The 22,880-nt window shown below is 38.8% G+C and overlaps 1 protein-coding gene across 16 annotated transcripts in view; it reads right to left on the reverse strand.

Annotated features, from left to right (window-relative positions):
• NRXN1 (neurexin 1) overlaps window positions 1-22,880 on the reverse strand; it is a 1,133,364-nt gene that overhangs the window by 578,283 nt on the left and 532,201 nt on the right. For all 16 annotated transcript variants that reach the window (XM_025353854.1, XM_025353853.1, XM_025353851.1 and 13 more), the window contains 2 exons: window positions 13,766-14,147; window positions 12,345-12,535 (listed from right to left, as the gene is read on the reverse strand). In XM_025353854.1, the coding sequence (XP_025209639.1) occupies window positions 12,345-12,535; window positions 13,766-14,147 (573 nt within the window). The remainder of the gene's footprint in view (window positions 1-12,344; window positions 12,536-13,765; window positions 14,148-22,880) is intronic.

A 22,880-nucleotide genomic window follows, 5' to 3' on the forward strand; every position in this document is an offset into this window, starting at 1 on the left:
ACTTATGCAAACCTGTTATTTTTCTCAAACAGTGTATAGAACAATTAGACTTTCTTTCCCAAAATAACTTTTCTTATTTGAAAGACAGTTTTTTTTTTTTTTTCTTATTTCAAAACAAATGAACATTTATTTTGGGTGGGGCAGACCCAGTGGTATAAAGGGTAAATATAAAAGAACAGCTCTTTCCTATAATAGGTCTTTTTAATGCAGGTGAAAAATTGGCACCGGCTCTCAACTTAGATATAAACAGGATAAAAAAAGGTTATCGCTACCGGCTCTCAACTTAGATATAAACAGGATAAAAAAAGGTTATCGCTACCAGTGGTTTTCTGTGTAGCTTGAAAGGACAAAGTAGTATAAAGCATACACAAAAAAATTTACAAACATTGCTAAAGAGCTTTTAAAATATTATGAACTTCCTGGAGTCAAATCAAACTCTTGTTTTTCCTTAAGTATCTGAACATTTCTGTATTTTTTTTCCTAAAAAAGAATTCCTTCTGTGCTCCAAAGATGGAATATTATTAATACCAATAAGGTCACCACATCCAGTTGCTATAGTGTAATTCCCTAACTTAGGTCTCCAAACACTTTGTTCTTGCAACATAAACTATTCTTAAGGAGAAATGCAGATACTTAAAAGCAAGGATCCCTCCTCCAGATCAGGGAAGTGTAAGGAACTTTTCCTAAAGGCTAAGGAAATTACTGGCTTTGAAAGCTGAATGAGTCTGCAAGTAGCCTGTCTGCACCAGCCAATGATTGATTGATAGGCCAACCCCCAATCACCCAACCAAGTACTAGATTTGCCAAAGCCTGTTCTACATACCTATAAATGCAAATGTTCTGCAGAATACATATAAAGGACACATAGCAATTAAAGTTGTTAGTTGTATTGTTTGAGGAGGACTTCAGGAGCTAAGAAGATAGAACCAATATATAGATGCTATGCAAGGCATAGGGGAGAAGAGAACATATAGAAAATAAAGTAGAAATATCTAGTTCCTTTGCAACTACCAGAAGTGGAATTTTCAATGTTATACAATGTAGTAGAAAAGTAGAAGTTTGATTAAGATTTTTTATGGAATAGAAAGTGTTTTATTTTATGATATTTCCCCTCAAGATTAAAATAAATGTTAGATTTTCTCTCTAGATATTCAGAAGTAATCCTTTCAAATATTTTGGCAAATATAGATGGCAGCATTTCAATACTGCCATAGACCTGGGTTCAAATTCTGTTTCTATCGCTTGGTGCTATGTGAGAATGAATAACTCACTTAAACCTTCCAAGTCTCCATTATCTCATCTGTAAAATGGGGGCACTAATAATTCATTGATCTAATTGTTGTGAGGATTAAGAGACCGTATGTGTAAAACAGAATACTAAAATTGAATTTCTGACTGAAGTGCCAACACAGTCAATATCAGACAATGTGAGAATGAGACAGACACCCAGATTCAACATTTATAAAGGACCAGGTAAAATACTGGTTCTAAGGCCCTTGAACCCCTCAGCTACATCAAGGAAATAATAATAATAAAATGGGTCAGAAATGGGAAGGAAAGATATCTGAGAATATTTTTTGAAGCAGCTCTTACTGGGCAGTGAGTTTGTGCTCCTACATTCTAGCTCCAAGCCTAGCAAGGCAGGTCTCAGAGAAGGGTCTCCTGGAGCACTTGCTTTGTGTTCCCGACTGTTGGGGGATGCAGAACTGGCACCTGACATGCTGAGAAAACTTTAAAGAGCTTGAGATGGAATGGAATGGAAATGAAAGCATTGGGAATAGGGTGCACTTCCAAGGTTGGGGGGACAAAGGATCCATGGAATCTCCTCATGGGCCACGGTGGGCCCCATGTGCATGACAGCAAGCCAGGCAGGGCTGCCCAGACACAGGGCAGCCCTATGTGGTAAGAGTCTGTGAGGAAGGAGCAGAAGCATCCCCCTACACAGGGATTAAGGTTGGAAGGTCCAACAGAAAAGCCTTGGATGAACCCAAGAATGCACCAGGAGAGGAGGAATTCAAGGGATCTGCCAGACCCAGAGCCCCCGCATCAGTTGATGTGCCGTGTCAAAAAGCTGTAGAAAGATAACTGCAGGAAAAGGCAGTAGCTGAACGTGCCGTTTCCCCTACTGCCAGTGACTGACCAAAGCAGAGTGGAGCCTCAATTTTGAGCTTTGATTAGTAACTCAGATTGGCAGTTTGTAATTTTAATGAATGCTATATTTCATACTATAAAATTATTATATAATTATCTTAAAAGTGAACCCAAACATTTACTCTAAATCAGTACATGGTACAAATACCTTAACACAATACATTTTAAAGTGATGGGTTGAGGTTAAAAAAAAAAAAAAAAAGATATTATAGCTTGACCATATTAGGACATCATGCTTATTTAATGTAATCCTTGCACATATAAGCCCTTAACATGATGCATGACATATAGGCATGCATAAATGACATAATTGATAATAATGAGGATGACAGTGACAGTAACGAAGGTAATTTATTATATCTTTGAATAGAGAATAAAGACAGACCCAAGCTATGAGATAGTTTTTCTCATGAAAACACTCAGTTTTCTACAATATCACTCTAGTGATGTGTGTGATTCACACATGTCACAGCCAAAAGACATTTAATGTCATTTTGGACATCATTTTGGGAAACTTAGTTCGTTGGGTTTCACAAAAAATACAGGGAACTACACATGTTAAAATTTTTAACTGTCAAAGGGCTGTTGTGTTATAGAAATAATGGTACATTAGTACAGGCCCTTATAGTGTTTGAATTCTTTTTACAGTCCCAGGACTCTAAGGGGAAGCCAGCGATGAGAAGCCTAAGGAGTGTGTGTATTGTGGGTAGTGGAGTGTGAGTGGGGCGTGAGGTGGGGAGAGGGAGGAGAGAACTTCCCACAGATAGGTTAGGAATATTGATAACTAACATCATACTAGCCAACCTCTAATAAACTTGAGATGGCAAATGGGCTCTGCTGTACTAGGGAAGTTATGGGAAATTGGTCTAAATATTTCCGACACCTGTCAGATCCAAATGAGTCTTACAAGCCCTCCTAGTCCTTTTTATAAACCCGTGAGCATCAAAGAATACACTGACAAACCCTGTGTATTTTTCTGGGAATTAATTGAGATAAGATACCATGTGCAAATATTTATAACAGTACATGAGATATGACAAGCCCTTAGAAATGATTAAAATAATTTCTATTTAGTATTACTATCATTATTGTTCTGGTGAGATGCTTAACCTCCCTAAGCCTTGTGTTAGTTTCATCACCTGTTACATGGCGATAAGTATAGCAATTTCACCAGTTTGCCACAAAAATTAAAGAGAAAATATATGTAGCTCTCTCACCTGATGCCTAGTAAAGGTAGATGAGGATGATTATGATGATGATGGTGATAGTGATATGCCCTGCCTAAGGAAATACACAAAAGAAATGGTAGAGATGCTATTTCACCCAGGTCTTTCTGACCTCAAAGACTATGTTATTAATTATAATGCTATATGCTTTTTGTATTGTCCTTAAGAACAACCAAAATAATTAATTTCAAAGGCCAAACAGGGGCCACTTTTAAGAATGGACACAGAAAGCCATGTTCACATGATGTCAATGGGGAACACTGGTTGACCTAATGTAGTTCCTGAGGAGCACTGGAAGTGCCCTCTAGTGCATGAAAATATAGAGCCACAACAGCGCGATGCCATTAAAAATGCACTTTCCTGTTTTGGTAAAGATGGCAGATTTAGCTTTTGAGCTTCTCTACCGTGGGGGCAGCAACTTTGTTTTAAGCCCACCCAACTTTCAAGTCGACTTCCATGTTGACCCATGGCTCAAGAGGAATTGGACGGTATCTGGGATGGAAGCTGGCTTTCTTCTGGGTCATGCTGAAACAGGGCAGGGGCTGCGTTATTCCTGAAATCCAACTAGATGAGACAACTGCCCGAAAATAACAGTGACATTCCCTTTTAGGATCTATAGTAAACAATTGTAACATTGCCCAGATGTCAGCCTGGGCCCCTATGTCCATTATAGATCTAGATGATTCTGGTTAGGACCCTCGCAATTGCACAGAAGGTAAAAATCTAGGGTCCTCCTTCTCCTGGCATTTCCTGTGAATTCCTGGGAACCTCTGACTGTTGCTTGGCTTTGCTATCTCATGTACTTCCTATATATAAACAAAGTCTCTGTCTCCACCCAAAAACAAATGCTGCTCACTCGAGCATTTATGAGTTTCACCATCTAAATATTTGGGTATCACCTAGCACCTAGTATTCTACCACCTTGAAGAATTTAAGCCCTATCCTCACCCCCTACTCCAGAGCAAGGCAAACCCAATCCCTTAATTCTTGCACAGCAGGTTAAAAATCACACTTTTTGAGCTTTTCATATCTTCATTTATAACCCAAGTAGCCTATCCCAATATTTCTTTAAACAAATCCAGTAAATTCATATTTGTATAATGTGACTCTGTCTCTTATTTCCTCATCCTGGCACAGGGAGGACATCTGTCTCGATCAAATGTCCTCTTCCAAGAATTTGGCACTAGAACTGCTAAACTTCAATGAATCTTTCTTGGGTATTTGAGTTGATCAGGGGTGAAAAGCCAGGTCTGAGAAGGCCGTATTTACCAATGTTTACAAAAGGAGAGAAAACTAGTGTGCAGAGAGGGACAGCAACAAGGGAATGCTCCTTGGGCAGCCGATCGGAGGCAGCTCACAGCCCCAGTGGAGACCAAGTGAGGCTGCAACACTGACTTATTGCTAAGAGCTTTCCTGAATATGCCTTTTATGAAGCCCAGCGTTGATCTTTCTCTGTTCTTGTCCGTGGGTTCCTTGACTGCTATACCCTGTCCCTTTCCCCATCACTTGTCAGTCTCAATGGTTTTATGCTACCTGAACTCCAAAGACTTTTGTATAAGTCTCCCTTTAACAAAAAGAGGGAGGTCTCAGAGCCAGGAAAACCCTGAAGATTTAAATCCTACTTGCATGAGAGAGATATTGTCAGATATCTGCCTTCTCAGATGGCTGACAAAGAGCTCTTGACCAAGAAGCTCGAATTCTAAGAAGACAACACAGCACCACTCCTGGCATTCCCTAAAGAGGGACCTGCAGCGAAGGCTCATCTCTGGATGAGGCTGAGGTCTTGTGAGCCATCACCTGACTCTTGAGAACTCAGCTCCCAGCACTTGCAGGTACTTGCTTCTCCACGACACAAATGTCACCACCTCGAGGAGCTCAAGCCATCTAATCACCACCGTGCTGGTGGTGGGACATGGTAAACTGTCAGCGTGTTGTGAAAGGCATCTGGGCATAGGATTGAACTTTCCAGTAGCCCACACTTGGCTGTGGGAAAAGCTGAAGAAAGCTATTTGTGCCTGTGCACAACCTCCCTGTGGCTGTTCTAAGCATGGAAGCCAAGGCCTGTGGCTGTCAGAGTTCAGCCAGTGCACTGGGTGAGAAGAAACCAGCCCCAGGGCTTTATGCATCTGCAAATGGGACGGGTTGGCACCTTTAAAGTTTCACCAAAAGCAGAGTCACCAGGTGGCCCTCTCACTACCAGTCTCCATCTCGGGTCTCTGACTGATCACACCAATCATCTTCAACAATGAATCCACGTAAAGGTGCAGATTTCTTTTCAGTGTATTGCTGCAGGTTGTCACTAGCAGTCGATTGAGATTGATATGAGCAACACAACTTGTGTCTTCTGAGCTATGGTAAAGAAGTGTGAAACTGGGATAGCTGTGCAGGCCAATGTCTGTGGAGCATATTTCTCTCATATGTAAAAGGAATTGGTCAGACCAGACAATCTCCAAGATCACTTATAGTTCCTCAGTTCGTATGATTCTAATGGTGGGAAGAGAAATTTCAAATAATATTGTTGGAGGGAGTTGATAAAACTAAATATAGACAACTCGTAGTTAATGTCAGAGAAATTCAGAAACAAGTAAAATGGGTGAAAGATTTTTTTTAAATGATTTTAGTAGAGAATAAACAATTTAAACTCTGCTGAAATACTGTGAACTGGGTCAAGAACCACAGGGAAGCAGAGGGAAGAACTTCCAAACCAACTGTTGGATGGCAAGTCCCAGATAACTGCATGGGAAGGGAATAACTGCATGGGAAGGGAATGTTTTAATCCTACTCTCAACTTCCCACCCCCTTAAGGTAGGATTAAAACACACTGACAAAGGCTTTACAGTAAAGAGAATAGATTGAGATGAATTCTGCAAAACCCGGGGATTCAATGGATGTGGCAGAAGAGAAACAGTAGTTTCACATCTCTATCTGTCTTTCAAGTAATTGCTCTATAATTCTCGTGTAAGGAAAGGAGTAACAATGTCAAATCTTATTTCTACATACTCAGAACCTTATTGTCTTTGTTCTATACTATGGCAATTGCCTCCAAAGTGGTGTCTTTTTCCTGAGCCTCGGCTCATCCATCCCACTGAAGCCAAAGGAATAATTCTAACGAGCATTGTGAACTCTCCTCTGCTGCTCAAAACCCTTTAATTTCACCCTTCCCATCTTCGGCATGGCATTCAGGGCCCTTCAAAATGAGAAAATTACCTTGCTCCTTTCTCAGCAGTTACAGATGGCCTTCCAACACACAGCCTCCTTCTCTTCCCTTTCAAGTTCAAAAAGCTACCTCTGTGTTCACAGCCAATTGGACTAAAGAAGCGAGCCTGGCCAGTGGCAGCAGGGCAAAAGCTTATGAAGTTATAGCCTAGACCCAGGTCCACACATGGTATGACATCCTGTATTGGGGGGAACTGGAAAGTGAGATGAAGCGGTGAGTGGACAGAAGTGGAAACATACACAGGAACAAAAGCCATAGGTGGAAGCCACGAGACAGAAGAAGCCAAGAGTGGAAGAAGCCAGGAGGCAGAGAGAAGCCATCTCACAGCAGTGCCAGCAAACAGAATAGAGCGAGGGTGGCTGCACTGCTGTCCTGGTGGGGCAATGGATTAGGGAGCAGTGAGCATGTGTATCCAAGGGAACAACCAAGAGGATGGCTCTTGAGATCCCAGTATGACTCCAAGAACACAGTTCTTATCCTCTATGTAGCCTCGTTGTTCAACAGCTGAAAGGGTTTCTTGTCTCTCTTACTTCCTACAGGATCCTTAAAATAATCTCCTACAAATGGAAATAATGTGAATAAATCTCTCTCTTATAGACTAAAAAAAAAAAACCACACACACACACACACACACACAAAACTGATAACCCCCAAACAACAACAACAAAAACTAATAAAGGTGGCCTAACCACAGGACAGCAGAACCGCAGAACCTTCCCTCCATTTCCGGTGCCGTATCCTGCTCTAAGGCTAAGCTCAACATCACTCTTCCATGAATATTTTCTATTGAAACAAAGTATCTGGCCAAGACAGGTGGGCTGTCAGATGTCATGTGTGGTGAATCTACAAAGCCTGGGCATGTTTAAACGTGATTATGACTTTGAACAGAATCTGGTTTACTGAATGACTGCAGTAAAGATTTGTCAAGTAGCAACATGAAACGGTATAAAATGGAGGGGATATGTGTTATATTCAGGATTGGAGAAGGCAGGGAGCTGAGTAATAGCAACTGGTCAGAGATCAAGAAGAAAAGAGCAAGAATACTATTTATCCTCAAATTTTGCTTAGAGATTGAGTATATTTGAAAAGAAAGTCCCTGTTGAGTTGTTTCTGATTCGGGGACATTTAAGTGGCTTGGTAGTAGGATGAACAATGGCAGACAGTTCCCTTCAGGGTGAGATTTAAGGAGGAATAGGAGGAATGTTGAGGAGGAGACAAATGGGTGGTGATCGTGGTAAGAAGGAAAAGGGGCAAGATCAGAAGACAATGCCAGAGCTCAAAACCCTTGAAGGAATTTTGGGTTTGAGAGAGAGAATAGAGGAGGAAGAAAGAACAAAGTGCCGTCTGGGCTGACCTAGATGAGGCCCATAAATAAATCACTGTACTCAGTTTTACATAGTTTTGCTAGGCGGCCACCTGAGGGCGCTCTATGCTACACAGCTGGGAATCTAATTTTCCCCCATCAAGTAAACTATATATCCTCAATTTGCTGAAGGATAAACTTAGGTAATGCCTTAAATAAGGGTACTCATTGAAAGTGGGGGCCAAAAGCAATTCTTCCTCCCTATTTTTCTCTTCAACTAGATTAATGAATGAGCAAGACTGACCTCAATTTAAATCCCTGGGTAATTGCAAGGATTAAATACAATAATCTCAGTTAAATCTATTTAGCATTTAGTAGGTATTTAATAAATATTAGCTCCCTTCCATATATATGCACATCCTGACATACAAATTTGCCAAATACAGGAACAAGAGAAGGAACATAAAGAGGAATCGCACCAACCCTTTATCTCTCCAATGGAGGCAGGGCTCAGAAATCCTGAAATGAATACAAAGCTAGGCTAGGAAATCATTCCAGAGAGCAAATTTCTGCTGCTCCTTTCATTGCATGTTGCTGCTTGTACATAAAAACCAGAGGGAATAGAACACAAACAGCTGGGAAATAAAGATGAAAGCAAAACTGTATCAGCAGGGAGAGACACACAACCCCCTGAGAATCGAGCGGTGTCAGGAAAGATAAGCTGAACAAGGTCAGCTGCGTGGTATTTATCGTCTGAGAGAAAGATCATTAGACTCCTGCCCATTTCTGATCGTCTCTATTGGGGTCAAGGTGGAGAATGAAATACATGGGCCCCAGTTTTCAAAGTTCTACACTAAAGTCCTGTTCCTATAATGAAACAGAGCTATGGACAAAAGCATGCATCACTATAAAAGCCAACTGTGGAAATTTAGATGTCTGAAAACAAAAGAAATTCTACTTCCCCTTGCAAATGGAGCAGGTTGAGGTTTCCCCAACTCCCGGGTCCTCTGTAGCACGTTTTGTGGCCTTCTGCTGCCCTCTAGTGTCTTTTTAAGGTATAGTAAAACATAAGGAGGATAAAAAAAAAAAATTCTCCCAATAATCCTAACCAGCCAATAATGTGACTTCAGTCCAGGGCTGGCAAAACAAACAAAAAACAGCAAAATTCTGAAATAAAAGCAAAACCAGTATTTATACAAAAATTTAAAAGTCAGTTAAATTTGGCCTCAACATAGATCTTGCATTATTTCAGGACTCTGTAGCACATGGCATCTCTATCAGTCAATGCACTTAAAAAAAAAAAAAAAAAAATGCCTGTTGTTTTCTGCACATCTCTCTCAAATGATCATTGCCTTGGTTGGTGTCAGATAGGATCCAGAAATCTGCACTTCACAAACATCACTGCATGATTCTCATGTAGTTAAAATTGGCTGACCTTCCTTTGAGAAGCACCAAAGATAGTTGCAATGACTTTCAGCAAGGTGGAGAGTAAATCTGATGTTTTCTTTAATTCTTTAAGAATACAATCTATTGACCAAAATAAATCAACTTTATTTTTCCTGCAGCTCAATGCTACATGATTAGTATGCAAAGAAAACGCTGCTGTCTATGTCTGCGCAAAGAGTTCATGTAGAAGTTCTCCTTTATGAATAAACCCCTCTAAAATCCAGTAGCCATCCAGGTGGAAAAAAGAAACAATGCCTCGTTGCTCTTACTCACCCTTCAAATATCCCTCAAGCATTACTGCCACAAAAAAAGCTTTCCAGGTGATCCCAGCTTCGTTTCAATGCCCCACTACAGCTCCACAGCATCCTGAGCATCCTGTCCTTCTCTGTCCTACAAGTGCTCCTTCAATGCTAGTGTTCTCCTAGAGACGGAGAGCTTTCCATTGCAGAAACCCTGTTGTGCTCTTTCCAAAGTCAATGCTCCGTAAATACTCATGCTCTGGCCAACGCCCACAGCCACACTTACCCAAAGTGGTGATGATGGGAGACAAGAGACATCAGGTCCCACAGCAGGCTGTCCTCAAACTCCCTCTAGCTGATGGTGCACATGATAAGAGGCAACAGGGGATGACTGTTGCCATCGGATCACACACCCAATTTATCAGCCCAAACTTGGACTCATTTTAGAAACTTGCTCTTACTTTTCCACAACGCAGAAGGTATTATTCTATACTAATGATTAGCCCCTTCACATGGGAAATTCACAAGCAATTTTAATTATGCTTTTTTAAAAAACACAAATACAGTGAGTTCATGACTATATATCTTAATATTATGTAATATGCCATTTTTAAATTCATAAAGTGTTTTTTTCTTTATTATGGGCAAAGCCTGTTTTATCTTCAGAGTCATGCATCATTTAATGCTTTAATAAAAATTAACTCTGAAGTACTTAGATGTGTTAAGTACCCCCACCAGAAGGAATCCTGGACTACAATCTCCTATTACCTTCACTTCCATTTGTTAATGAACAATACGCGGATATTTACTTCTCAGGAGACAGTGTCCTAACTATCTGAAGAAATACAATCCATTGTTTAGCATTGCTTCTCTGAACCCTCAATGTGTATGTGCATAGCACACACTTCAACCAATTATGACCTGCTTTTTTTTAGCCATTTTAATCTCCAACAGAGTATCCCTAATTTCCCAGAAGTTCACTTATACTTACTGATGTCTCACCTACACAAACAGGGCACTTTTTGCTTTAGCTTTGGTGGCTTGGTCAACACACTGAATTTTACAATCTCTCCCTTTCTTTTGACAATTACCACCTGAGCTCACTGTGCTAAACAGGGAGGGGCACATGAAAAGTACAGAAGAAAAAGCACTTCAACCAGAGAGAACAAAGAGAAAGGTTTGGCCTGTAAGAAGCACTTCTTTGAATTTCATTTTATTTTTTGAGTCAAGCTATTAGATTTATGGGTACAAATAAGATCTCTTTGAAGTTAACGAGAAGCCCACTGTGAAAGAAGGGAGATGGCCATTCCTACACATTGTATGTGTTGAACAAATGAAGTCCCAGGATTCAAAATATATTCTGCAATTACAGAAAGTGAAACACTTTTCTTTCTCCTTTCACCTTATTTAGAAAGAGCATTTTTCTCTAGAAAGAGTTCTGTTGAGGCTGGGTGCAGTGGCTCACAGCTGTAATCGTAGCATTTTGGGAGGCCGAGGCGGGCAGATCACCTGAGGTCAGGAGTTCAAGAGCAGCCTGACCAACATGGCAAAAACCCGTCTGTACTAAAAATACAAAATTAGCGAGGCGTGGTGGCGGGCTCCTGTAATCCCAGCTACTTCAGAGGCTGAGGCAGGAGAATTGCTTGAATCCGGGAGGCAGAGTTTGAAATGAGCTGAGATTCTGCCACTGCACTCCAGCCTGGGTGACAGAGCAAGACTCTGTCTCAAAAAAAAAAAAAAAAAAAGTTAAATTTTATCTTTCCATTTTCCTAACTCCCCTCCCCAATGTATCTACCTTTTGAATCAAAGGGAAAGATTCCATCAATAAAATGAGCAACTCTTTCCAAGAAAAATTATGCCTGCAATGACATCTGTGGGGCTTTGTGATGCATCAGGATAGAGCGAAGAATCCATGGGGTTGGGGGAGGGTGTTGGTGTTGTTTTATCCCTGGGCAAGTCATTCAAACCTCAGATTTTCTACATTGAGAATAACATGCTAATAACACCTTCTGGAATGCCTGTTGTAGTGTTAAAGGAGATGGGATACACACATATATTCTTAGTGAATCACAAAGTGTGATTCAAATAGAAACTTCAGTCATTTCTCTTCTATTATTGACATGTTTTCTCAGCATTTTGTAACGTACATTTGAGAAATGAAGTATCAATAAGGAAGAGAAACGTATGTTAAGACTTTCTTAGCAGCTGGTGAAAGAAGCATTCCCGCGTGTGTGTGTGTGTGTGTGTGTGTGTGTGTGTCTGTGTGTGTGTTTGTTGGGATGGGGGATAGAATTCACTGTTGTAGACACAGGGTATCTAAGCCAGGCTCAACTCCTGTCGGTCAGGGAGTCTGAAAGTATCTAGGAAACCTTACCAAGGAAAGAAAATTAATAAGCTCTAGAATAAGCTCCTATATATGTGGTTCCCTGACTCCAAATAAGTTGAAAACTATTGGGACTTAAGTAACTTACAAATGCCTTTTTAATAGCCAGACTAGTATTATATTTTTCTAACTTTTTACATTTTAATCATGCATGCTTTCTTAGGTGCGGCATTTTTTGAGCTGTTATTAAAAATACATAGGTTCCTACCACATTAAAGGGGAGCAGAGACTTGTGTGTTGTATTATTAATTATGTGCTGAAAATGAATTTCTGGTCAGTCTTTGCAGAAGGTACAAACACACTCCTAAGCAAAGGATTTCCCATGTGAAGGGAGACCGTGAGGTGCAAGGCTGGCTACTCGGACTTAACATGCACTTACTCTTGAGGTCTAAGTTCCTGGCTCCGGCGGTGATTTGCGTTGTGATTTTTGTGTCAATCTTTACAGTGTGGAGGTTGCTGGTGTCCCTTGATATCATCACATTGTGCCACTGATTGTCATTGAGAGGTTTATTTGAGCTTCCTTTGATGAGGTTAGCACCATTTCCCAAATCAAACACGTAATGTAAGTACCTGGGGAAAAAATGAAAGGGGAAAGTGCCATCACTTTTTAAATTTTGATGAAGCTAAAGTAGATATTACAAATGGAGATTTTTTTTTTAAAGTGGTTCCATCCTTACTAGAAGTCATGACAATGAATTACATAGAAACTCAGCTATCAGGAAGGTAACAAACATTATTCTGTTTCAGCAAGGAGGATTATTCAGTGTCTTCACTAAAGGAAATGGTGAAAATTATTTTTAAAATCATAGTCTACATTTAACTTTATGAATTTGGAAAGTAATATCTTTCACCACACATTTCCTATTTCCATAATTCCCTCCATCCTTTTCTAACCACTGAAATGGCCATTCTTCTCATTCTTGCACCTGCTTTTTTCCTCTATCTCAATTCCCTGTTTGAGTATAGGGAATGTGTACTCATCCTTCGACAACCAGATCAAACAGCCACTCCCTGCTCCACACGTTTTTCTAATTTCCCTGAAGACTCTCCTGAGCCTTTGCATGTGATCATCTCAAGAAACATGTCACAGTGCTTTTCTTTTCTATTTATGTGTTCATCTACAAACCCTAGGATTGTGTGTTGGTGTGTGTGGGTGTGACTCAGAGTGGTAGAAATCTGAGATGTACATAAGGGTGGTAGAAGTATATATATTTATATCTGTGCATGGCACGTGATGTAGCATATTGTAAATATGGAATAATATTTGCAGAATGAGTGAATAAATGCTCCTATCAATTAAAATACATTAAATTTTCCTCACAGTTTTAAGGAAAGTTTACATAAATCTTCCTTTCTAAATTCACTGAGGAACTCTGACATAGAATGAAGTTTGAGTTAAAAGGATTTTTTGAAATTTAAATAATCTGCATATTGAATTAGCTATTTAATTTAGCTTAGACTATCCTACAAACTTGTAGCAATGCTTTTGTGGAATTACACTGTGCGTAGTCAGGAAGTGCCCACTTGAATCATAAGATTCATGAAAGGCCTACCATAAATTAGAGCCTGATGTACTTTGTACCTCGTATGTGAAAATGTAGGTGCAAAAAACTGTCCTGAATCCATATTAATTTAAGATACCTAAGAGGTGATTTAAACAAATGCATTCTTATTTGTCCTCCACCTACTCCGGCCCTCCGCCTTATGAGCCAGTGTGTTCTTCTTAGTGTATATTTTTGGAAACTGATGTCCGTTTTTCCAAAGTTTTATTTCTTTGTTATTGAACAGGCACGTACTCACCCTTTAACTAATTCAACCACAATAAAGTCATTTCCATCCCCACTGTTATATAGAATTAGTCCATCTAGGGATGTTGTCTTGAACTGGAAAAAAAGATGCATAGAAGTGTAGGCTTGCAAGGTAGCTAAGGCAACATAGCTCGATTTGGTCTTGAAGGTGACAGGATCTGCTATGATGTTCCTGAAGCCAAATCTGGCATTGAGCTCACAGTAATCTATGTCGCCATTTTTACACAGATCAATGTATGCCATTCCATTAAATGTCAGGCTCTGCAGGTGTCCAATGAAGTTGGAGGGGACAGAAGAAAGATACCGTCGTTCTGTGATGATGCCAGTCTCTATGTTATGGAACTCCAGCCTAGTATGATCACCTGCCATTTGACCTAAAAGAGAAGATAATATATGATTATTTTCCGTATCTGAAAGGCATTTTGAACTTTAGGCTTTCATAGCAATATCACATTGTAAAATACAAGGAGCCAAATACCTCCTTGGTACTCAGTTGTATATAGTAAGAACACTTAAATGATGCTAAAAGGTAAGCTTGGATTATGTAATAAAACATTCTAAGGACAGGTTTTAATCGTCCAAATTTTAGTCTTAACAAAAAATTCCTCATTAACAAAAGTAATGGTATTTTTAATTTATTTTATTTTATTTTATTTATTTATTTTATATATTTTTTGAGACGGAGTCTCGCTCTGTCGCCCAGGCTGGAGTGCGGTGGCACGATCTGGGCTCACTGCAAGCTCCGCCTCCCGGGTTCACACCATTCTCCTGCCTCAGCCTCCAGAGTAGCTGGGACTACAGGCGCCCGCCACCATGCCCGGCTAATTTTTTGTATTTTTAGTAGAGACGGGGTTTCACTGTGTTAGCCAGGATGGTCTCAATCTCCGGACCTCGTGATCCAGCTGTCTCAGCCTCCCAAAGTGCTGGGATTACAGGCATGAGCCACCACGCATGGTAATGGTATTTTTTAAAGGCGAAAAATAAACAAATTAGCAAGAGAGTGAGGAAACAGTAAAAGAAAGAGGGAGGAAAAAGGGAAAGAAGGGAGGGTGCACAGAGACACGCATTAGGGGCAGTGATTATTCTCAGGCATCCCACTAGAAAGTGATATATCTCAGCTTCATGGTTAGGTAATGTTATTCCTTATAAATGTTCTTCTAGGGAAAAAAAAAAAATGACTATATAGTTCCCTGTACCCAATAGAAACAGTGGAGAGTTGCAGCCCTTTCTTCCAGTAATGAAACATGAAAGAGTGTTTGAAGTTAAATATATACTATTCTCTTTCCCTCTACATGCTCAATAATGGCCATAGTTTTTGTTCACATTAGTCTTCTAAACACATTAGAAATCGTGTTGATTTCTGGACCTATGCCATTTTTTTGGTCCTTAAATTTTGTATAACTAAATTGAGCAAAATACACTAATTGAAAGCCTGCCCAATTTTGATAATACCAGTAAAATTAGCCCACCATGCTCCATACCACGAGGCAAAAATCTTTAAACATCCTAGGATGAAGCTTGGATGCAAATTTATTTAGCAATTGACTATTCCACTCAGTCCTCATTTCTTTCTTTCCCTCCATATTTCTCTGTCAAACCCATTAATAACAAACTTAGTCCCGTCTTTATCTCCAGAGTGATCATTTTACCTGTTTGCAAGGTTGAAGGTAAGATAAATAAGCAAAGATATGACCTTGTTTTCTAAATATTACAACACAACATAAATATAAAGTACTTGTATCAGTACTAGTGGTTCACACCCAACATCTTGCTCTTGTCTAAATAAACTGTCAGTCACTCTCTTCTGCAACTAAAAATGTTCACTTATGTTGTAATCAAGTTCTTCCAGGTGCTAGCTTCCCCACCCGATTTGCCATAATTGGAAAATGTATCAAGTTATGCCATTCCATCATCCATGTTAATGAAAATATTAATTAGAGCTAATCCTAGAATCAGCCCCTGACAAAATGCATTGAACCTTTTCTCCAGGGGTAGTGAAGACTGAACAACCACCTATGTGTGTCCCCTTCAGCCAGTCTGACAAATTTCCATCTCTTTAGTCAAGACAGTAAAATATTAGATAGCATTTTAAGGAAATATCTGTAAGTAAAATTTCGATGGCATGCTTTTTGTTGTGCAAGAAAAATTGTTTACATATTTGGTTAATTGTCTTTGATGATTATACATGTATTTGTGCACAAAACTCCCCTGAACTGTACTTAACCCTATTTCATTTTCAAACACTCTTTATTAGTTTTAATCCTGGAAACAACATTCTACTCATCCTTGGCATGTTCTCTTTTCAGTCATTGGCTTGTTCTGATTCCCTTTCTGCAAACATTTTTAAAACAAAAATGTCACCATAAATAATTGTTTCACTTTTTCCTACCCTCACCACCATACCTCCTGATTGTCTATCTGATGCAAAAGTACCATTACATCCTTGCCAGTTCTGGTTTTTCCTGTGACATCATTTCTATCTTCTCCCTCAGTTCTTCCTGTTCAATGACCTCAATATTGTTCTGTGGGGATCTACTTCTTTGGTAACAAATAAAATTAATATTTAATTATGTCCAAATATAAATCTCTAGAGACACCAGCAACATTGAATTAAGAAGCTAAGTACAATGAAGAATATGAGAAGCTTAAAAAATGGGCTAGGCACGGTGGCTCATGCCTGTAATCCCAGCACTTTGGGAGGCCTAGGCAGGTGGATCACCTGAGGTCAGTAGTTTGAGACCAGCCTGGCCAACATGGTGAAACTCTGTCTTTACTAAAAATACAAAAAAATTGCCAGGCGTGGTAGTGGGTTCCTGTAATGCCAGCTACTCGGGAGGCTGAGGCAGGAGAATCGCTTGAACCTGGGAGGCGGAAGTTGCAGTGAGCCGAGATGGCGCCATTGCTCTCCAGCCTGGGCGACGGAGCAAAACTCCGTCTAAAAAAAGAAAAAAAAAGTCATGTGGGCCTTGCCTTGATTTGTATTCGATGCAACATTAAAATATGAGCCTTAACTCAGTGAACCCTACCCTGATTCTGAAATTACCATGTTTCATCTTAAAGGCTCTATTAATGAAACAACTAATAGTAAAAAAAAATTCTGAAAAAAATATTTCTAACACTTGAAATTAAAATTACCCCCAGTTGTCAAGTTCTTAGCAGCTCTAAAAAAAGGAAACACCAGTTAATTCCAGACTAAGGAGTTCAGCAACAAAAATAAGACAGTACCCATTTTCCTTTCTCAAAGGAATAGGATATGGACAGAGAGCACAAATAATAAAAAGGTAGTAAAACAGCATTGAAGCAACTATGGCCCAGTTACATGAAAAAAAACATTATAATTGCAGTAATGGCAGATATATTTGTTCATTGGGGAGAATTAGCTCCCAAAACCCATTATTTGATGACTAAGAAAATATTAACTAATTGTTGCCTTCTTTAAAAAACATTATTTTTTCTCAGGATTTTACTCCAATGTTTAATCCTCATCAGTAATATAGCCGCTTCTACTACTGTAGATATTTGTTGATTAAATAAGAAAAAAATTATAAGACTTTGAAGGGGAAAGATTTTAATGTTCTAATCATTTAAAAATGCACTACCCAAGGAGAATTTGGAATTAGCAAAATGCCTCCGATCAAAATAACTAAGGTATAGCAGATTGACAATAATCTCCAACAAGACAACAACCAAAACATGTTTCCTAGATGCTGTGCTTATATAGAAATCTCAATATTTCCAAGTCAAATATTTTTACCAAAATAGATAGCAAGGTTAATGTGTGTTCTGTGTTAGGTTACATTTCTCATGTCGAGCAAAATAACCCTCCCTTATGTTCACTTGTTAATTCACCTAAAATTACTGATTGTGTGGTATATGTGTCAGGTGCTAGCCTTTGTATTGGAGAACTAGTGTTGAGAGGAGCAGAAAGGGCCCATTTTCTCCAAACTCAGGGTCTACTGGAGAAAAGCAGACAAAAGAGGTAAGGATGTAATTAAATATATAATAACAAAACTCAGAGAAATGCTATGAATTTCATGAATGGGGTATTGTGTTGCTTAATGTGAAATGGAAGAAGATGCCTAATTTGATATTTAAGCTAGATTTGAAGAATAAAAAAGAGAAAGCTATGCTAAGAATCGAAGAAAGGCAATCAAGGGTGGATTCCAGGAAGGGGAGACGAAGGAAGGAAGGCTTTTGGATGAGAAACAGCTAGAGAGCATGGCTGGGGAACTGGGAGCAAGTAGGTTGGTGACCCACATGGAATTGAAAGGAGTGGGAGTGCCAGGGTCCAGATTTCTCACAGTGCTTCTTATATTCAGAGCTAAGGAGGATTTGAAGCAGGGGTTAACCATGACTCGTGTGTGTGTGTGTGTGTGTGTCTGTGTGTGTGTGTGTGTTTATTCCCTTTATGGGTGCAAGAGATTGGATAGTGAACTATGGCAGCTATAGTAGAAATGAAAATCATCAAAAAAAAGATAATTTTACAGATATAATTTCTAGGGTTTACTAATGATGTACAGAATGATAGAAATGAAGGGAATGGTGATGCCTGGCTTCCAGGCTTGGGTAACTGGATATATGGTGAACGTTGTTCCATAAAGGACATACACACAGAGATATAAAAAACACAATTCTAGAATTTTTTAGACAGACTAGATGATGAGTTGAAGCCCAGTGACTTTCCACTTAGGGATTCCACATAATTCGTACAACCCCTTGTCATCTACGACCTAGGAAATCTCCTTCCTTGGGCTTCTCTGCTGGCAACTATCCTTATGACCCTAGGTGAGGTGCAAACATTCCCAAGAATAGCCTGAATATGTACTGCCCTGTGTTCCACAGATACCTGACTTAATAGAATTACTATAAAACTTAAAGATATGGGAAAATGTAGGACTTTGCATGAAGAGTCTCTAGTAGTTTCCTTTTGAAAATTCTTCTCATTCGGTGATTTCTGACTTGCTGTAAAATTTAATAAGAAACTCCCATTGCTTCTCTGATTTATGGGTGGCTTCAAGTGGCCAGTAGGATATTTGAAAGAAATCTCAATCTAAAGCTTTCATTGCCACATTTGGAAGCCTTTTATGTACTATGTAAATCAAGGCTGAATCATTCTTATGAATTGTTGGCTTTCATGAGATCTCTGACAAAAAGGAAGGAAGGAAGGAAGGAAGGAAGGAAGGAAGGAAGGAAGGAAAAAATCAACAATGTACCTAAGTTATTTAAAAAATAACTCAGCATTTGATGTTAAGTCTTAGGAAGAAATGAGACAAACAGTCATAAACTAATCCTGACTTGTTAGTTGGTTTATTGACTGTAGTGGTATGGGCAAAGCAATTTTGAAACTATTTTAGATGCATTATTGGATTAAGCAAATGAATAAATGACATTACTGGGAGCCAGGATTCTCATCTCGGACGAAAACACATGTAAGTATGGAATGGGAAAAATAAACAATGCTGTAGGTATGAAGGTAACAGTGTAAACTCACACTTTATAAAATGTGTGTATGTGTGTGTAAACTCACACTTTATAAAATGTGTGTATGTATATTTATGTGTACATATAATGTATATGTCTGTGTGTACATACATTTACATGTATGTTTGGGTGTCGGTATATATACTTGAATACATTTCCTATCTGTCTGCTGAAGGGGTTAAGAAGCAAAGATACCCCAGTAGCATTGAGGACACCTACCACCCAAATCTTGATCTTTATCATTCCTCATAAATGGTAATTAAATGGCTAATTCTAGGGGCGAAGTATAGTAGATAAAAGTTGTAACTGGAACATCCTGTTATTCCAAGAAGTAAGAAAAGGGCCAGGCACGGTGGCTCATGCCTGTAATCCCAGCACTTTTGGAGGCCAGTATGGGCGGATCACCTGAGGTCAAGAATTCAAGACCATCTGGCCAACATGGTGAAACCTCATCTCTACAAAAATTAGCTGGGCATGGTAGCACACACCTGTAATCCCAGCTACTTGGGAGGCTGAGACAACAGAATCACTTGAACGTGGGAGGCAGAGGCTGCAGTGAGCTGAGATCACTCCACTGTACTCCAGCCTGGGCAACAGAACGAGACTCCATATCAAAAAAAAAAAAAAAAAAAGAAAAGAAAAAGAAAAAAAAAAAGAAAGTACTAAAAAAAAATGAAGGCATGTCATGAGATCATAGAGGCCAACTTAATGAAATTCACACTGGCAAAAATTGAAAAAACATTTGGGCACCAAAATCATAAGACAGAGTAATTATGAAGTATTATAAAAACATAGCAATAGTGGGTCTACAACAAAAAGAAAAAAAGGAAAGGAGGAAGACAGAAAAAAAGAGAAATGAAAAGAAAGACCAATTAAAAAAAAGAAAGAAGGGAGAGAGAAGAAGAGTACTTGCTTGCAGCAGAATGCTAAGCATTGACTGTAAATGTGGAAGGAGTGCTGGAGTTTGAAAATAATCAATTTTTGTAACTCTCAGTGCAAAGACTGAATCAAGTAAAACTCTCCAGTAGATACTAAATCTAGGGCAAAATTGTGATGAGGTACAGGATATGTGCATGGTCTTAATATCTCCCCATAGACAGTTTACTAGTTGAAAGGGACAAAACGTGGTAATTGTAAAATGGAGAAAATGGACAACACGTTGACCTAGTGGTCAAATTAAATCACCAAAGACATGGGCAGCATGTGCTCCGATGGGATACTGTACAGAGGACATAACAATAGCAAAGCAGTATTTCATCCAATAATGTAAAATACACATTCAATCATGAGGAGACATCAGATAAACATAAACTGAGTGACTTTACATTAATACAAAACAGGAAGAGATTATATACTTCAACAATGTTAATGTAATGAAAACAAAGAAAGTTCATGGAAATGTTCTGGATTAAAGGCGGCTAAAGAAACATGACAACTTAAAAAAAAAAAAAAAATAGCTGGCCCTAGACTGCACACTGTGCTGGAGGGGAAAAATGCTTATAGCATATTAATAACATTGAATCAACTGACAAAGCTGGAATATGGATGACAGATTAGAAAAATAAATTGTATCTATGCAAAGTTTACTGAAGTCAGTGGCTTTTATTTCTTAAATAAGGGGATATTCCCATTAAAAAATATATATATATATGGTGAAGTATTTCAGGTTAAAGGGACATTGTATATGTAACTTACCCTCAACTGGCTAAGAGAAAAGTAAGAAAGAGAGAGAGAAGAGACAGTGAAAGAGCACAAATGTCAAAACAAGTTGGCTTAAATGTTCACAATAGTAAAGCTATAAGGGTATTCTTTGTATTATTTTTGGAACTTTCTGTAAATTTGAAATTATTTTGAAATAACTTTCTAAAATAAATTTCTTAAAAAAATGTTTTTCACCATTCTTCGGTTTTCATCCCTGGTACATCCACTGCAGTAAAGGACTTATTACTTTACATCCTGGACCATCTAAAACACTACCACATAATTAATTTCGTTCAAAACATATTTTCTCCACTTACTCTTCAGTTTAAATGCAGTGACTTCCAATTTCCTGAAAGTCTACGAAATATGAACTCCTTCATCTAGACCATCAACTCATTGGCCTCAAAAGGCCATTCTAGCCATGCCCACCGCCATATGTTTGCAAGAAGCAAAATAAAGCTTCTTAGTTCCCTGAACATTACTCTAGCCCCATCAGCATCATTCTTTCTTGTGTGGAATTCTCTCCTGCATTATCTTTCTTTAAAGCCTAGATCAAGTATTATCAATTGCTTTAACAATACCTGAAACCAAGTTCCTCAACTTCTCTTCTGAACTCCAAGACCATAAAGTACTCACGTCAACCATTCAGTAGTTCATCCATTACTCTATGTAACATATCATACTCTATAATAATCTGTGTTTTATATGTATGTGTGCATTTTCTTTATAATAACATGCATTGTCTAAGAAAATACTTTCTATAGAGCCATACACTTACTAGGATATTGACGAATATAAAGCAATGGACTGTAAGTCAAAAACCAACCAACCAAAAAACACAAAACAAAAAACAAACATAGGTTCTCTCCTTAGATCTCGTAACACATTCCAATAAAACATAATTCACTTATCCTGCTCGAGTACCACTTATCTCATCTACAGAATGGGAATATGTGTGCCCCATCTACTTCACAGGACTCTAATATTCGGGAGGCACTCAGAGACTTAAAAATGTTCTGTTGTAGTTCTGGCATGATCTTGCTGTTGGCAGCTGCCTCTTCCCAACTCTTACATGTGACCTTAGATCCTAATGCTCATTTCCATGTCTTTTGAGAAAACCTCGTTGTCCAAACTATGGATGCTGATCTAAAAAACAATCCATTCCTTTTCAAAGAACTGTCCTAGACCAAAACTAATCGAACTTCGGCTGATACTCTTCTGCCTTGTAAAATTGTTTACCTTCCTTCCCTAAGGAATGATTCTTTCAAAAGTTTAAAATCCTATAGGTCATATCTCCACATTGATACAGTTGACTGTTCTCTGGGCATGGGGACCTCCTTCAAATTGAATGAACAGACATATAGCCACTGTACAAGGACCATTTTGTGCTTTTTACCAGAATAATTAACACGGCTATCTTCTCTGAAAAAAGAAAAAGAAGCTAATATCCCAGTGGGTCATGTGCTTGGAGTTGTTTTCAAAGTAAATAAAGGCACAAGGATTTGTCTTCCTTGTGGCTTTCCTGTGTTTCTAGGGTGGATCTGCATACAGCTCACTTCAGGAATGTAAAAATGGGGGTTGAACTTGACATCCTCAATATTAGAATTTAACCAACTAAGATAAATGGCCAAAAATAATCTATTATAGCTTAAAATGAAAAGGCATTTCATCTGACAGTATGCCAGTGTATCTATCAACTTACCTAGAAGTTAAAAGATAAAACTTGCAGTTTTTCTTGACCAAAACATATACAAAACAAAACAAAAAACTCAACAGATATTGGCATCTAAACATGACTGCAATATTTGATGAGGCAGTAAGATATTTATCAGGCCACAAAAATAAAATATATTATAAATTCTTCTTGCACTATTAAAGGGCCAATAATATGACATAAAACGTGTCATTTTTGGGGAAAAACACTT

Source organism: Theropithecus gelada, chromosome 13 (genome assembly GCF_003255815.1).
Source record: "Theropithecus gelada isolate Dixy chromosome 13, Tgel_1.0, whole genome shotgun sequence".
Classification (NCBI taxonomy): domain Eukaryota; kingdom Metazoa; phylum Chordata; class Mammalia; order Primates; family Cercopithecidae; genus Theropithecus; species Theropithecus gelada.